Source organism: Bos indicus, chromosome 25 (assembly GCF_029378745.1).
Source record: "Bos indicus isolate NIAB-ARS_2022 breed Sahiwal x Tharparkar chromosome 25, NIAB-ARS_B.indTharparkar_mat_pri_1.0, whole genome shotgun sequence".
NCBI classification, from domain to species: domain Eukaryota; kingdom Metazoa; phylum Chordata; class Mammalia; order Artiodactyla; family Bovidae; genus Bos; species Bos indicus.
The window spans coordinates 35088362-35105467 of record NC_091784.1 but is presented as its reverse complement, the minus strand read 5'-3'; the positions used below and the strand labels follow the sequence as shown (position 1 = coordinate 35105467).

Sequence of the window (17106 nt, the reverse complement as noted above, 5' to 3'; positions counted from 1 at the left end):
AATTTTATTTTTGACTACATGGGGTCTTTGTTGCTGCATGCGGACTTTCTCTAGTTGTGGTGAGTGGGGACTCTTCTTCTTTGTGGCCCTCAGGCTTCTCGCTGTGATGGTTTCTCTTGTTGTGGAGCACAGGCTCTAGACATGTGGGTTCAGTAGTCGCACTGTGATGGTTTCTCTTGTTGTGGAGCACAGGCTGTAGACATATGGGTTCAGTAGTTGTGGGGTGTGGGCTTAGTTGCTCTGCAGTGTGTGGAATCTTCTTGGACCAGGGATTGAACCCATGTCCCCTGCATTAGCAGGTGGACTCTTATCCACTGGGTCACCAGGGAAGTCCTCCTCCTCCTCTTATAAGGACGCTAATCCTGTTGGATCAGGGCCCCACCCTTACGACCTCATTTGACCTTAACTACCTCTTTGAAGACCCTTATCCTCAAATATAGTTACACTGGGGAGTAGGGCTTCAACATATGAATAAAATTCAGGGGAATAAAATTCAGTCCATGAAGAGGGGAACTGGGGAAAAGCAACTCAGCTAAGGAAAGTTGGGCTTAGAGAGGCAGGTCAGTTGTCAAAGCTCAGTGCCCAAGATGACAGAACAGTAGGTCTGATTCCAAAAGAGTGTCCATAGCAATGGAAATGCAGATTTGACAGTTCAGAACTTGGGAACCACACAGGATGGGGGTTCTGAGATACCCCTATATATGTGCTGGGAGCCTAGCTGGCAGGTTGGAGGGGAGGGGGCAGGGCTTCAGCCATAGGGAAGGGTCTGGGAGGAAGAGTGGGATCCCGGGCCACCAGCCATGGACTGGCATTAAGGACATACTCAAGGCCCTGGCCAGATGGGCCTATTACACAAGTACCAAGAAGAAGAGGTTTCAGCAGAAGTCTATTTACAGACATGCTCCTTGTCTGAAGAGACCCAACTGCCTCACAGATACATAATTATTAGCCATAAGAGGGGAAAGTTGATAATTAGGACTACCCTGAAATTTGGAATTTATATTCATTAGAAGACACCAATAAGGGAGTGAAAAAGCAAGAGATTTTTGCAATACATCTAGAACAGCTGAATTGCACCCCTGCCCCAAATTCATATCCACTCAGAACCTCAAAATGAGGCCTTATCTGAAAACAGGGATTTTGTATATATAATTATTTAAGCTAGGAAGAGGTCTTCACTTGGACTCTGGGGGTGCTCCAGATCCAGGAATTATGGCCACTGAGACAAACTCTGGAGGGCAAGTAGGAGCCTGGACGTTGAAGTTGGGCATGATGCCTAGCATAGACTGCCAGGTTGAGGAGAGGCAGGACTTGGAAGAAGGAGGTTGAAACAGTGCAAACACATGTGACCTGAACCAGACTTGTAGACATACCAGGGGAAGGAGAGAGTTGATGAGTTGATGGATTGCGAGAGTGGAACGTGTGAAATAGCTAGCTAGTGGTAGTTGTTATATAACACAGGGAGTTCAGCCCGATGCTTTGTGATGACCTAGAGAGGGATGGGAGGGAAATTCAAGAGGCAGGGGGCATATGAATACTTAATGGCTGATTCACGCTGTTGTGCGGCAGAAACCAACACAACATTGTAAAGCAATTATCCTCCAATTAAAAAATTAAAAAAAAAAACAAATTAAAAAAAAAAATGTGTGGGCTGATGTGACAGCCAGCCAGAACTTTTCCCTAAAATGAGAAAAACATTCTCAATACTAAAGGAGGAGGAGGAAAGAAGGGAAATGAGAAGGTCATGACACTGATAAAACATTAACTGCAGAGGGATGTGTTTTATTTACCATTTCCTTTCCCTTCACTAATTTATCAGATCATATTTATTGAAATATAATACATAAATCCTACGGATACAGCTCAATGAATTTTCACAAGGATAAAAGGGTCCTCTAGCATGCAGATCACTCTGGTACTCTTGCCTGGAAAATCCCATGGACAGAGGAGCCTGGTAGGCTGCAGTCCATGGGGTCATGAAGAGTTGGACATGACTGAGTGACTTCACTTTCATGCACTGGAGAAGGAAATGGCAACCCACTCCAGTGTTCTTGCCTGGAGAATCCCAGGGATGGGGGAGCCTGGTGGGCTGCCGTCTATGGGGTCGCACAGAGTTGGACACAACTGGAGTGACTTAGCAGCAGCAGCAGCAGCAGCATGCAGATCACGGAATAGAGCCACTTACCAGTCCCCCAGGCTCCCAGCTTGGCCCTTCCTTCCTTCCAGTCACTATGCCCAAGGGGTGACCCTATTCTGATTTCCATCGTAAAGGGTTAGTTTTGCTTATTTGGTACTTTATATATAAGGAACCCTACAATGTTTCTCATTCATGTCTGGCTTCTTTCCTTCAACACTGGTCATAAGATACTTTTCCACATGTGCTGGTTTAGTCCCTCAGTAGTGTCATATTCAAAAGCAGAGACAATACTTTGCCAACAAAGGTCCGTCTAGTCAAGGCTATGGTTTTTCCTGTGGTCACGTATGGATGTGAGAGTTGGACTGTGAAGAAGGCTAAGCACCGAAGAATTGATGCTTTTGAACTGTGGTGTTGGAGAAGACTCTTGAGAGTCCCTTGGACTGCAAGGACATCCAACCAGTCCATTCTGAAGGAGATCAGCTCTGGGATTTCTTTGGAGGGAATGATGCTAAAGCTGAAACTCCAGTACTTTGGCCACCTCATGCGAAGAGTTGACTCATTGGAAAAGACTGTGATGCTGGGAGGGATTGGGGGCAGGAGGAGAAGGGGACGACAGAGGATGAGATGGCTGGATGGCATCACTGACTCGATGGATGTGAGTTTGACTGAACTTTGGGAGATGATGATGTACAGGGAGGCGTGGCATGCTGCGATCCATGGGGTCACAGAGAGTCGGACACGACTGAGCGACTGAACTGAACTGAGTGTCAGACTCTGTGGCCCCATGGACTGTAACCCACCAGGCTCCTCTGTCCATGAGATTTCCCAGGCAAGACTACTGGAGTGGGTTGCCATTTCCTTCTCCAGGGGATCTTCCCAACCCAGGGATTGAACATGCCTCTCTGGAATTGCAGGTGGATTCTTCACCACTGAGCCAGCAGCCCTCATTGGTTATGTGTAATTCTCATTGTTGTATGGTATTATATTACATTCATAAACCATGATTTATTTTCCATTCCATGTTGATGGATACTTTTGGTAGTTTCCAGCTTGAGGCAATTACAAGCAATGTCTTTAGGTGCATGGATGTACACTTTTCTGATGGATATACACCCAGGAGTAGAATCTGTGTATGCTCATTTTTAGCAAATACTGCCAAGAATTTTCAGTCCCACTGGCAATACTTGAGTTTCCAGTGCACCATATTTTCATACTGAGTATATTCCATCTTTTTCATTTTAGTCATTCTGATAGGGGTGTGATAGCCCGTTCTCATTCTAGTTTGTTTGCATTTCACTAATTACTCACTTAAACAGCCCCTTTTCCTTCGCCATTAGGGTTTCCTCTTTTATAAAGAGTTTCCGTCAGTTTTTTCTATTGGGTTATCTGTGTCTTCCTTATTGATTTATAGTGTTCCTTAGAAATTCTGAATTCTAGACCTTACAGATACAAGTTGCATTTGTTTCTCAGGGCTTCTGGAACAAATTATCACAAACCATATGGCTGAAAACAACAGAAATTTATTCCCTCATGGTTCTGGAGGCTAGAAGTTCAAAGTCAAGATGTCAAGAGGGTCATACACGCCCCTGAAATTTCTAGTGGAGAATCTTTCCCTGTTTCTTCTTATCTTTTGGAGGATCCTGGGTGTTCCTGGGCTTGTAATGGCATCATTCTGATTTTTGCCTTTGTCCTCATGTGGCCTTCTTCCCTGTATGTCTCTCTACCTCTTCATGTGGAACTTCTTAACAGGATACCAATCATTGATTTAGAGCTGAAAGGGGAAAAGAATCTTTGTTTCCTGTCTACTCAGTGAAACACTGTATTCTGCATACTTTACTTCTGATGAGGATGTGGGAGAGTTTTCCTCACACCCAGCGATTCTCAGACACCAGCTGAGTTCCTACAATTTACTCAGTTCTGACTGTCTACCTGGAGATCGTTTCAGATCCCACAGGCTAAGGGCTCAGTCCCACAAGATTGCACCCACACTTCAGATGCCCATTACAAGCCCAGGCTACCACCTTGTAACTGGACAGGACCCTATGAGGTCTTCCCCAGACAGACCCACCCCACCTCCATCCTTTGTCTGCCTCTTTTTAATTATTTTTATTTATTTTTGGCTGCTCTGGGGCTTCACTGCTGCTCAGGCTTTTCTACACTTGCGGTGAGTGGGGTCTGCTCTCCAGTTGCGGGGGTGTGGGCTTCTCATCGCTGTGGCTTCTCCTGTTGCGGAGCACAGGCTCTAGACCTCGCAGGCTTCCGTAGTTGCAGCACATGAGCTCAGTAGCCGCGGTTCCTGGGCTCTAGATCACAGGCTCAGTAGTTGTGGTCCACAGGCTTAGCTGCCCCACAACATGTGGAATCTTCCAGAAGCAGGGATCAAACCTATGTCCCCTGCATTGGCAGGCAGATTCTTAACCACTGGACCACCAGGGAAGTCCTCTTTGGAGATGTTTATAGAGGCTTTACTGTGCAGGCATAATTCATTAAATCACTGGCCACTGGGGATTATTTCAACATTCCAGATGGTTGTGATGTTCTAACAGACTTTGAGACCCTCTAAACTGGATGAGATACCCCTAAGTGCCCCCCTCAAGCAGCCCTGGCACCTCACCTATGTGAAGCACTGGGACGCTAGGAAGGGCACATCCCTGGAGCATCATTCTTGAACACCCATTGTGTAATCACACTGCTCTACGCTCCTTGCCTGAGACTGTCCAGACCTCCTTGAGAACAATCAACACTTCAGAAACCATAAAAGCTTTGGCCAAGAACCAGACATCTATCTGGAACAGTCATTGATTTATAAAAACAATTGAGGTCAATTCACTAGAATTCTTACTTCATTTCCTCTGTATTTGCTTCTAAAATCATCAGTGTTGATTCCAACCATTCCACTGGCTGAGAGACTTTCCTAGTGTGCTGGCTCCTCCCCTCCCATGATACCTCCTGACTTTCTAGTCTCCTTTTCACAGATATAAGGTTACTTCGCACTGAAGGGTCAAAAGAGCTGCTTTTGTGCTGAACCATAAAATTCTCTGGAACTACCTCCAGGGTCAGCTCAGCCCCATAAAAGAGGGTTCCTGACAAGACAGAGGAATTAAAAGGAAGGCTCTGAAGGACCCAGCTTGCAGCACGATGAAGAACTTCCCTATGGCTTCCCTTCTTTTCCTGGTTCTTATCTTGAGTGTCGATCTCGGAGCTGCCACACGTACGGAACTGCCCCACTCCCTTCCCAGGCTGACCAGGGATGGAAGCAAAGGGCCAGCTCCAAGACCCTTCCTCTCTCTGTGTTTTTTCCTCTAAGGTGGCAGCGATGTGGCCAAGTTCTGCTGTTTCCAGTACAGCCAAAAAACCCTTCCCTGGAAGCAGGTGCATAGTTATGAATTCACCAGGAACATCTGCTCCCTGAAGGCTGTGATGTGAGTATTTCTCCTTTGGGTTTTTGGGGTCCCTTACGAGTTATGTAGTTAGAGAGGTGCTGAGCAGACCACACCCCCCACCTCAGGGCCAGGATGAACCTCAGGCTGGAAACCTGGTCAGTCGGTTATTGTTTAACCTCGGGCATTAACAAGCGTGACCCTGAGCTTGCTTTCCTGGCTTGCAGACCATGATCCAGGGATCTGCCAGGCACTGTGCTAAGTGCTAGGTATAAAAGAATAAACAGCCCTTACAGACCCAGGTGGCACTAGTTGTAAAGAACCACCTGCCAATGAAGAAGAATGTGGGTTTGATCCCTGGGTTGGGAAGATCCCCTGGAGGAGGGCATGGCAACCCACTCCAGTATTCTTGCCTGGAGAATCCCCATGGACAGGGGAGCCTGGAGAGCTACAGTGCACAGGGTCCCATGACTGAAGCAACTTAGCACGCCTTCATAGATCTTACATCTAGCATCAGAAAGAGGGCATTAAAAGACACTTGCACAAAATAGGTAATCTCAATTGTATGAGTGCTTGAAAAAGGCAGCAGGAGAAAAGAGCAGGAGGGAGCATGTCATTGGAGAGGAGGTAAAACTTAATCTCTTCCCTCCTCGGGGCTCTGGCTGAGCCTGAGGATTAAATGAACATAAAACAGATTATTAGGAGGAAAGCATACAGATTTTTTCATGCACATGGAGCCCCCACAGGAAGATGAAGCCCCAAGGAAGTAGCAAAATCTACATGCTTTTGTCCAAAGCCTACATGCTTTTGAACAAAGAGGGAATTGTGGGAAAGTAATTAATATATATGGGGGTGAAGAAAGCCAAAGACTGATAAGGGTTATCTTAATAATGTTTGTTTGTACAGTTTTCTTGGCCTTGACTAACTCTGACGTTAAGAATAATTTTTCCTCCAGGTACAAGGAGGACATTTTTCACATGGGAATTTTATCTCCTGCTTTCAGGAGGCAAAGGGGAGGTCAGAATGCCCTTCTTGCACTTGCTGGTGTTTGGGTTTTTTTGTTTTGTTTTTTGGGGTTTTTTGTTTTTTGAGTTTTTTAGTGTCTTTAGCTCAAAATAATCCTTTTGTCAAAGTGGCATATTTGGGGGCAGCATATTTGAGTACCCTTCATCATAGTCACAGGAGGACCTCACTTAGCGTTGGGAGGCTTTCCTGGAGGAAGTGACATTTACACTGAGAACCCCCAAGGGCAAGTGGGAGCGGCCCAGGTGAAGGGGGCTGGCAGGAGCGTGGTGGATGGGGGAAGGGTGAACATATTTCTGACAAGGGAGGCAGGTGGACAAGAGGCAGGTCACAACAAGCCCATCGGCAACAGGCGAGATGACACGTACCGGGAAGGGCCCCTGGAAGGACTAAACGAGGTTAACATATGCAAAGCACAGAGCTCTGAGCCTGCGTACAGTCAACGTTCAGCAGATGGAAGTGATGCTAAGTCGCCTCAGTTGTGCCCAACTTTTGGTGACCCCCATGGACCGTAGCCCGCCAGGCTTCTCTGTCCCTGGGATTCTCCAGGCAAGAATACTGGAGTGAGTAATGGAAGCGATCTTGAAGTGTAAATACACAAGTAGGGGCCGTCACTGCTCTCCAGGACTTGGGGTTCCTGAGCATGAGAGAATGTGCAGAAAGGTAGATGACAGGCTCCAAGGACAAACCCAAATATTGTCACAGTTAAGGGCAGGCAAGAGGCACCCCAGTGCCCAGGTACGCAGGGGGATGCTCCTGGGCTCAGGATGCGCTCCCTGGCTCTTCTCCTTTGTGACTTGATTGACTTTTTGGAGCTTTAGAGACATTAACACTTAAACCAACAGCTGGCAAAGCTAAGCTAAGCTCAAAGCAGCGGCTCTGTCCCAAGTTGTATGACCTTGGACACAAGTCATTTGTAAAAGGAAGGTGAGGGGTCTAGATCAGCCATCTGTTGCTGCATAACAAATCACTCAAAGTCTAGTGGCTTAATCCAACAGTGATAATCTTCTTATCTCTCATGGCTTCCCTGGGTCAGGAATTCCAGAAGGGCTCGGCTGCAAGGCTCTGGCTTGACATCTCTTATGTGGTTATGGCCAGATAGCGGCTTCCCTGGTGGCTCTCCAGTAAAGAATCCACCTGCACCGCAGGAGACACATGCAGGAGATGCAGGTCCGACCCCTGGGTCATGAAGATCCCCTGGAGAGGGAAATGGCAACCCACTCTAGTGTTCTTGCCTGGAAAATTCCATAGACAGAGGAGACTGGCAGGCTATGGTCCACGAGCTCACAAAAGAGCTGGATACAACCTAGCAACTCAACAACGGTAGACTGATGGTGCTGGAGCTGGGTCAGCTCGGGGGGCTGCAGGCATCTCTCTGCCTCCAGGGCATCTTTGTGTGATCTCTGTTGGGCTAATTTGGGCCTCCCCACCGAGTGGTGACCTGGGGTGGCAGGACTCCTTACAAGGAGGTCCAAAGCTCCTGCATGGGTGCTTAGTGAACCAGGCAGAAATTCTACAACCTCCTATGGCCTAGCTACCAAGTCACATAGCATCACTTCTGCCATTCCTATTGGTCAGCCACCCCTAGGACTGGCCTGAATTCAAGGGGAGGAGACATAGATCCCCATTTCTTAATGGGAACAATGTCAAATGGATGTGCAAACATCCGTGAAGCCCTTTTTCTCCCTTATTTTCCCATCCTTTGGGCTCTTCTCCCCTGCACGTGCCAGGGCAGGAACCCCAGTAAGTACACGGTGCCCCAGCTTAGAGCACCCTTGACTTAGGCTCTTGTCACTTCTGAATGCTCTCAAGGAGCAACGGGTGAAAACAATTCAGGGACATCAACCACAACCCCCAGTCTTTTTTTTTTTTTTTTTCATATTTATTTATTTGGCTGCTCCAGTTTTTATTTGCAGCATGTGGGATCTAGTTCCCTGACCAGGGATTGAGCCCAGTCCCCACTGCATGGGGAGTGCAGAGTCTTAGACACTGGACCACCAGGGAAGTCCTACAACCCCTGGTCTTAAGGAGCTCACAGTGTGGTAAGGAACATGGGAATCTTCTCCCCATGAACAGCTGTGGCAAACAGCCCACGGTAACGTGATTAAGAATTAAGTGGCACCACGTGTATGAGGTTCCTTTGTGCGGTGATGCAAATGTTCTAAAATTGATCGTGGCAATGGCTGTATCATCTACGGATATAGGAAAACCCTTGAATTCTAATTATAACTTGAAGTGGGCCAATTATATGGTGTGTGAATTATATCCCAATAAAGCTGTTATATTAAAACAGAAGAATTTCGAGGCATGGTGCAGGTTGCCTGCTTCAAACCAGAGCTGTTGGGACATGTTTCCTGACAAACGTGGGCGAGGAAGCATGGCTTCCAGTGGAAAACAGGCTACGGGAGAGGAGGGAAGGCAGGGCCGGAAGAGGGAGCTGGGAGGCTTCCCTGGTGGGTCCAGTGGTTAAGAATGCGCCTGCCAATGCAGGGGACACGGGTTCGATATCTGGTCAGGGAACTAAGATCCCACAGGCCTCGGGGCAGCTGAGAGCTCATGCCCTGGAGCCTGAGCTGGAGCCGGAACACCACAACTAGAGAGGGGCCCACATGCTGCAATAAAGACTCGACCCAACGCAGCCAGAAAGAAGGAAGAGGGCACAGGGACGGGGGTACAGCAAAGGGGGAGCGATCAGGAGATCATCTGGGGGGCGGGGGCTGCCCCTCAACTCCATCCTTTTCCAGGAGGCCAAAGTTCTTAGTATTGACTCTCAGCATCTCTTTTCCGCAGATTCACCACCAAGAGAGGCCGGAAAGTGTGTGCCCAGCCGAAGGAAGAATGGGTGCAAAGACACATTTCAAAACTCAGAGCCCAGCAACAACTGTGACCTGACCGCTGAATTTTCGCTCCAAGACTCCTGGATCCGGCTCTGCACTTGGCTCTGCTGTCCTTTGATGGAGCCTGAAGAACTTTTCCAACTGAAGGCTCTACGGGTCTGGTAGGGTGGAGAGGAGAGTTTTCAACCAGTCTTTTTTTGTTTTTAATAAAGATTTGATTTGCTCGATAAACATTCTTATTCAATTAAAACCTGAATTTTCTTCAAAGAAAATAAAGGAGTCAATATTTGCAGCTGACTGCCTGGCCAGTCCCGAGTCCCTGATTGGACCATGGTATTGAATTCTCTGTTATGTTTTTGTTTGTGGGGGGAAAAAAAAAAAGCAGGGACAATGTTGATATATTTTGGCAAAATGCCCATGAACTGTTTTAACATTATATAGAGGGATAAGTTTATGTTATATGGAAAATTAAACTGTACAGTACCTCGTGGCCTGTTTTTGCGGGATAAATGAAGTACATCCATATTGGGCAGGGTTTTCTCATAAGGTATTAATTAATAAGCTTCCCTGGTGGCTCAGCAGTAAAGCATCTGCCTGCCAGTGCAGGAGATGTGGGTTTGATCCCTGGGTAGGGAAGATCCCCTGGAGACGGAAATGACTATCCACTCCAGTATTCTTGCCTGGGAAATCCCCTGGACAGAGGAGCCTGGTAGGCTGTAGTCCACGGGGATCACAAAAGAATCGAACACGACTGAGAGACTAACATTTTCACTTCATATAGCATAAACAACCTAAAAAAAAATTACAGATTCACGGGAAGTTGCAAAAATAATATAGAGAAGTCAGGTGTACCCTCTAACCCAGTGTTCCCCGACAGTCACATCTTACACAATTATGGTGAAATAGCACACCCAGGAAATCGACAGTGGTGTAAGTGTCTGTATGAGTCTGTCGTTCTATCCCGTGCGAGATTCCTGAAGCCACTCGTGCAAACGAGAGCCAAACCTATTCTGTCACCACAAAGATCTTACGAGTGTCTTCTCTTCTCAGTCACTTCTCCCTTCCCCCACCATCCTTAACCCCTAGCAACTCCTAATCTGTTCCCCTTCAAAATGTTGTCATTTCGAGAATGTTATACACATAGAATCATATCATATGTGACATTTTGAGGTTGTTTTTTCAAAAAAAAACTTCACATAATGCCCTTGAAATACATCCAAGTTGTTGTGGGTTCCCACAATTTATTTATTTTTTTTTTTACCAATGACTAACTAGTATTTCATGGAGCGATACTCTGCAGTTCATTTAAACTACCCTCTCATAGGTTTTTAGTTTGAGGTTACTACAGACAAAGCTCATAAGAACCATCACGTACCCACAAGGGTTTTTACATGGACATGGGTTTTCATTTCTCCGAGATAAATGCCCAGGCATGCAATTAATTGCTGGGTCATAAAATAAATGTATGCTTAGTTTTTTAAAGAAAATGCCAAGGGTCTTCTCTGGTGGTCCAGTGGGTAAGACTCTGTGCTTCCACTGAAGGGGGCATGAGTGCAATCCTTGGTCCACTGGTTGGGAATCGAAGATCCTGCATGCCTCCCGGTGCAGAGAAAAGAAACTGCCACACTATTTTCCAGAGGGACTGTTGTTTTTACCTTCCCACCAATACTAAGGATCCAGGTTTCTGTGCCTCTGAGCTAGCATTTGGTGTGATCACTTACTTTTAATATTAGCTGTTCCAAAATTAAATCACTAATGAGTGTGTGCTGTTGTTCAGTCTCTAAGTCATGTCTGATTCTTTTGCGACCCTATGGACTGTAGCTTGCCAGGCTCCTCTGTCCATGGAATTTTCTAGGCAATAATATTAGAGTGAGGGGCTTCCCTGGTGGCTCAGAGGGTAAAGAACCTGCCTGCAATGCAGGAGACCAGGGTTCGATCGCTGGGCAGGGAAGAGCCCTTGGAGGAGGGCATGGCAATCCACTCCAGCATTCTTGCCTGGAGAATTCCATGGACAAAGGAGCCTGGAGGGCTATGGTCCATGTGGTTGCAAAGAGTCAGACACGACTAAAGCCACTTAGCACAATATTAGAGTGAGTTGACATTTCCTCCTCCAGGGGATCTTCCCAATCCAGGGATCAGACCCATGTCGCTTGTCTCTTCTGCATTGGCGAGCTGATTCTCTACCACTGCACCACTGCGAAGCCAAGGCATCTTACTGTGGTCAGCTATGTGATACGGCTATCACTATGCAATGTCTCCTCATGTGCCTATTTGCCATCCACATATCCTCTTTGGCGAACTAGCTCTCTTGTTTTTTCTCTACTTTCTAACTAGAGTGTTTGTTTTTTCACTGTTGAGTCACCAGATATGAGTCCTTTGTCAGATATGTGGCTTGCAAATATTTTTTCTCGGTCTGTAACTTGTCTTTTCATCTTCTTAACAGCTTCTTTCACAGAGTTAAAGATTTAATTTTGATGAAGTTGAGGTTAATTCATACACCATAAAATTCACCATTGAGAAGTGTACAATTCATTGATTCCTTTGTACTGCAACCATCATCACTACTAACTCCAGAATATTTTCGACACCCCCAAAAGAAACCCCATCCCTGTTAGTATTCACTCCCTAACAGCCCTAGCAACCCCTTCTCCCAATTCTTTTCCATCTGAGTTTTGTTTTATGGCTCAGAATACGCAGTGTTCCTTGTTGTACGTTTCTCAGGCATTTGAAAGGAATGTGGATTTTGCTACGGCTGGTGGGTGGAGCCTCTTATAAACATCAGTTAGGTTCTATTGGTTGATGATGGTGTTGAATTCTTCTATATCTTTGCCGATTTCCCGAATCGCTGTTCTATCGGTTTTTGAGACAGGGGTCTTGAGATCTCCAAGTATGGTTGTGGATTTGTCTATTTCTCCTTTCATTCCTATCAGTTTTTGCTTCATATATTTGCCAGCTCTGTTACTTGGTGCATACATTTTGCAGAACTGCTGTTTACGACTGCTACACCTTCTTAAGCGTCTGTCTACAATGCAGAAGACCCAGGTTCAATCCCTGGGTTGGGAAGATCCCCTGGAGAAGGAAACGGCAATCCACTCCAGTACTCTTGCCTGGAAAATCCCATGGACAGAGGAGCCTGGTAGGCTACAGTCCATGGGGTCGCAGAGTCGGACACGACTGAGCGACTTCACTTCACTTCACACATTCTTGGTGGATTGACTTCTTTATTATTATCTAATGCCTCTGTCTGTCCCTGGTAATTTTTCTGCCCTGAAGTCTACTTTATCTGATGTTAAATATAGACCTGGCTGCTATCTTTTGATTAATATTTGCATGCTATATCTTTTTCCCATCCCTTTACTTTTCACATACCAGTATTATTATATTTGAGTTGAATTTCCTATAGACAGTATATATTTTGGTTATTAAAAAAACATCTATTCTCGGGAGTTGCCTGGTCGTTAGGTGGTTAGGACTCAGTGCTTTCATTGCCATGGGCTGGGTTCAATGTCTGGTCCAAGTGCTAAGATCTCGAAAACCACGTGGTGCAGCCAAAAAAAATTTTTATCCTGCCCAATCTTTGTCTTTTGACTGGTACGTGTAATCCATTTATAGTAGGGAGTGATATCTAATTACCTGGGTGGGGATGAAAGTCTTGCCTTGGCCTTAAAAAAATGGCTAAAGGAAGTTCTTTAAACAGAAAGGAAAAGATAAAAGAAGGAATCTTGGAAATCTCACAGAAGGAAATCTGTGAGTAATAGTAGATGCAAAAACTCAGCCTTCCATAAGGCTTGGGCTTCCCTGGTGGCTCAGAATCCGCCTGCAATACAGGAGACCTGGATTCAGTCCCTGGGTTGGGAAGATCCCCTAGAGAAGCAAAGGGCTACCCACTCCAGTATTCTTGCCTGGAGAATTCCACAGACAGAGGAGCCTGGTGGGTTACAGTCCATGAGATTGCAAAGAGTTGGACACAACTGAAGTGACTTAGCACACACTCACACACATAGCAATATGTACCAGCTAGGAGCAGACTGGCTGGGAGATCCCCACACCACAAGAGAAAATGTCGGAAGGATGGCAGTTCATAAGACACCATCTGCAAATAACGTTCAGGATCTAACGGGAGAAGTGACACGCCAACAAATCATCATGGTTCGATTTGTACTGCACCATGAGATAAGAATTGTCAGAATAACCAACATTTATATCATGACTTTGGGGCTTCCCTGGTGGCTCAGATGGTAAAGCATCTGCCTGCAATGCAGGAGACCTGGGTTTGAGCCCTGGGTTGGGAAGATCCCCTGGAGAAAGGAATGGCAACCCACTCCAATATTCTTGCTTGGAGAATTCCATGGACAGAGGAGCCTGGCGAGCTACAGTCCATGGGGTTACAAAAAGTCGGACACAACTGAACGACTAACATACAAATATTATGACTTAGTGTGAAGGAAGCCTTTCTGCTGGAAGTCCAATCTTCTTAACTTAGCATCCCAGGTTCTTCCATGATGTTTTAGATTTACTTTCACTGGAAACAGGCCTTGAGATTTTAAAAAACCTGAGTGTAGGACTTCCCTGGTGGTCCAGTGATTAGGAGTCCGCCTGCCAGTGGGAGGGACACGAGTTTGAACCCCGGTCCGGGAAGATGCCACGGGGCAGCTGAGCCGGTGCACCACAACTGCTGAGCCCGCACTCCAGAGTTGAGCGCTGCAGCAGGAGAAGCCACTGCAGCAAGAAGCCCGAGCACGGCCACTAGGGTAAGTCTGAGCACAGCAGCAAAGACCCCGTGCAGCCAAAAATAAAAACTGAGTGTACATAATATATTTTGGAAGTGATCAGAGGAGATACCAGTAAGAAATGAGGAAGTGAGACAGGAAAGGGAAGGCAAAGAATAAGGGTGTATTATTAGGCAAGTTGTCACTCTGGGCAGCTGAGCTTAGTCTTGTTGGGGACCTCTGGGAGGCAATGACTGAACAGCAGGTGTCTCAGAGTTAACCCGACTCAAGGGGAAGAGAGCAAGGCTGTTTATAAACCAATTCCAGTCGGTCAGAGGCTAATAGATGCTGGCGTCCAGGAGACATACGCATCCTATCTGCTGTGTATGAAGCCACAGTGGGTCATCAGAGAGAGCCCTCAAAGAGATGCAGATGCTGGCGGGCTGGGATACCAAGGTGAGGCCCGAGGGCTTATGCGCAGGGCACTGACAGCATTAGCTTCACTGGGCAAGGCTGCAGCCTACTTTTCCAGCTGACTTACCTAAGTAAACACACTGGGCCACTCGGTGCTTTCCTGAATAACGTGAGACAATCCCTAGCTCACTTCAGGCCAACCAGTGGTCATTTCTTCCATCTCCTGAAAGCTATTTCCTCCACCAGAACATCCCCTCTCCAGTTCCGGTCTCTCCCTGCCAAAATTCTATCTGCCAAACAAGATCCCCCCAAATGTCAAAATGCTTCTTCCATTTGCTGAGAACACTGAAGTTTTCCACGAGCTCTTGGTGATTTTGCTCCATGCCCCCAAACAGTGTGTGCTCGCGTCATCGTGTCTGACTCTTCGCAATCCCTAGACTGTAGACAGCCAGGCTCCTGTGTCCATGAGATTTTCCTGGCAAGAATACTGAAGGGAGTTGCCACGCTCTCCTTCAGGGGATCTTCCCGACCCGGGGATCGAACCCGTGTCTCCTGCGGCTCCTGCATTGCAGGCAGATTCTTTACTGCTGAGCCACCTGGGAAGCCCCCTCCCAAACAGTTAGCAGATCTCTTGTGCCTTGGGAGGATGCTGGCATCTTTTGCTCATTTTCTATGGTACTCCTTGACAATTATAATTTTTTTAAAGATTTTTTTTGATGTAAGCCATTTTTAAAGTATTTATTGAATTTGTTACAATACTGCTTCTGTTTTATGTTTTGGATTTTTTGACAAGGTTTGTGGGATCTTAGCTCCCCAACCAGGAATCAAACCCACACCCCCTGCACTGGAAGGTGGCGTCTTAACCATTGGACCACTGGCGATGTCCCTACAATTGTAATATATTTAATGATGCTCTTGGATTTCTACCAGACTGTAGGTTCCTGGAGGTCAGGAGTTAAGTATAAATATCTTTGCAGAAATGAAGGACTTCTAAAACATTTGTGGACCATGCCAAAATGCTCCCAGACATTTTTTGCCCAGGCTCCAGTAAGAGTGGTATATATACACGCAAGCCTGCAAGACCAAGGTCATGTTGATGGGTCTAGTAGAAGGACAGAGTTTTGTGGAATTCCTTGGCGATCCAGGGGTTAGGACTCCCCATGCTTTCACTACTGAGGGTTTGTGTTCAGTCTCTAGTTCAGTCTCTAGTGGGGGAACTAAGTTGATCCCACAAGCATCGCATTCATTGCTCAGTTGTGTCCGATTCTTTGCAACCCCATGGACTGTAGCCCACCAGGCTCCTCTGCCCATGGGATTTCCCAGGCAAGAATACTGGAGTGGGTTGCCATTCCCTTTTCCAGGGGATCTTCCTGACCCAGGGATTGAACCCCGGTCTCCAGTTTTGCAGGCAGATTCTTTAGGGTCTGAGCCACCAGGGAAGCCCAAATACAAGAAACGAAAGGGGAAAACACACACACACACACACACACACACACACACACACACACACACACACACACACACACACACACACACACACACACACACACACACACACACACACACACACACACACACACACACACACACACACACACACACACACACACACTTTTGTCTGTAGTTCCACACATCGACCAGCAGATGGCAACCGTCACTTACCATATGTCAAGGACTCTTGTTTCCTCTCCCTGGACAATTCTCAGATAATGAGAAGTCCATTCTCTGAGTCTTTACTGAGGATCTACCTGAGGTCCTGGATCACATGCAGGCAGCTAAGAAGGAAGGCAGAGGAGAGACAGGAGAAAAAGGAAGACAGTTAAATTTTCAGGGATTGAGGGTCTTGGGGAGAGGGGAGCAATGAAATACAAAGTAATTAAGACCCCCTACAAAACACCCCACTCCAGTACTCTTGCCTGGAAAATTCCATGGACAGAAGACCCTGGTAGGCTGCAGTCCATGGGGTTGCTACGAGTCGGACACAACTGAGCGACTTCACTTTCACTTTCATGCGTTGGAGAAGGAAATGGCAACCCACTCCAGTGTTCTTGCCTGGAGAATCCCAGGGACGGGGGAGCCTGGTGGGCTGCCGTCTCTGGGGTCCCACAGAGTTGGACACGACTGAAGCGACTTACGGAGGAGGCAATGGCACCCCACTCCAGTACTCTTGCCTGGAAATCATGGATGGAGGAGCCTGGTAGGCTGTAGTCCATGGGGTTGCTAAGAGTCGGATATGACTGAGCAACTTCACTTTCACTTTTTACTTTCATGCATTGGAGAAGGAAATGGCAAGCCACTTCAGTATTCTTGCCTGGAGAATCCCAGGGATGAGGAAGCCTGGTGGGCTGCCATCTATGGGGTCGCACAGAGTCGGACACGACTGAAGCGACTTAGCGGCAGCAGCAGCAGAAGCGACTTAGCAGTTAGCACAAGATAAAGGGGGGCTTCCCAGGTGGCACTGGTGTCTCCTCCTATGCAGGAGACATAAGAGATGTGGATTCGATGAGGAAGCTTCCCTGGTGGAGGGCATGGTAACCCATTCCACCATTCTTGTCTGGAGAATCGCATGGACAGAGGAGCCTGGAGAGCTATGGTCCATAGGGTCG

General features: G+C 47.0%; 1 protein-coding gene across 1 annotated transcript; it reads left to right on the top strand.

Annotated features, from left to right (window-relative positions):
• The first annotated feature begins 5098 nt into the window (after positions 1-5098).
• CCL26 (C-C motif chemokine ligand 26) lies at positions 5099-9627 on the top strand. The gene is made up of 3 exons (XM_019988323.2): positions 5099-5348; positions 5445-5559; positions 9331-9627. Exons 1-3 carry the CDS (start codon positions 5276-5278, stop codon positions 9425-9427), a joined length of 285 nt encoding a protein of 94 aa, XP_019843882.1. The 5' UTR covers positions 5099-5275; the 3' UTR covers positions 9428-9627.
• Positions 9628-17106: the final 7479 nt, after the last annotated feature.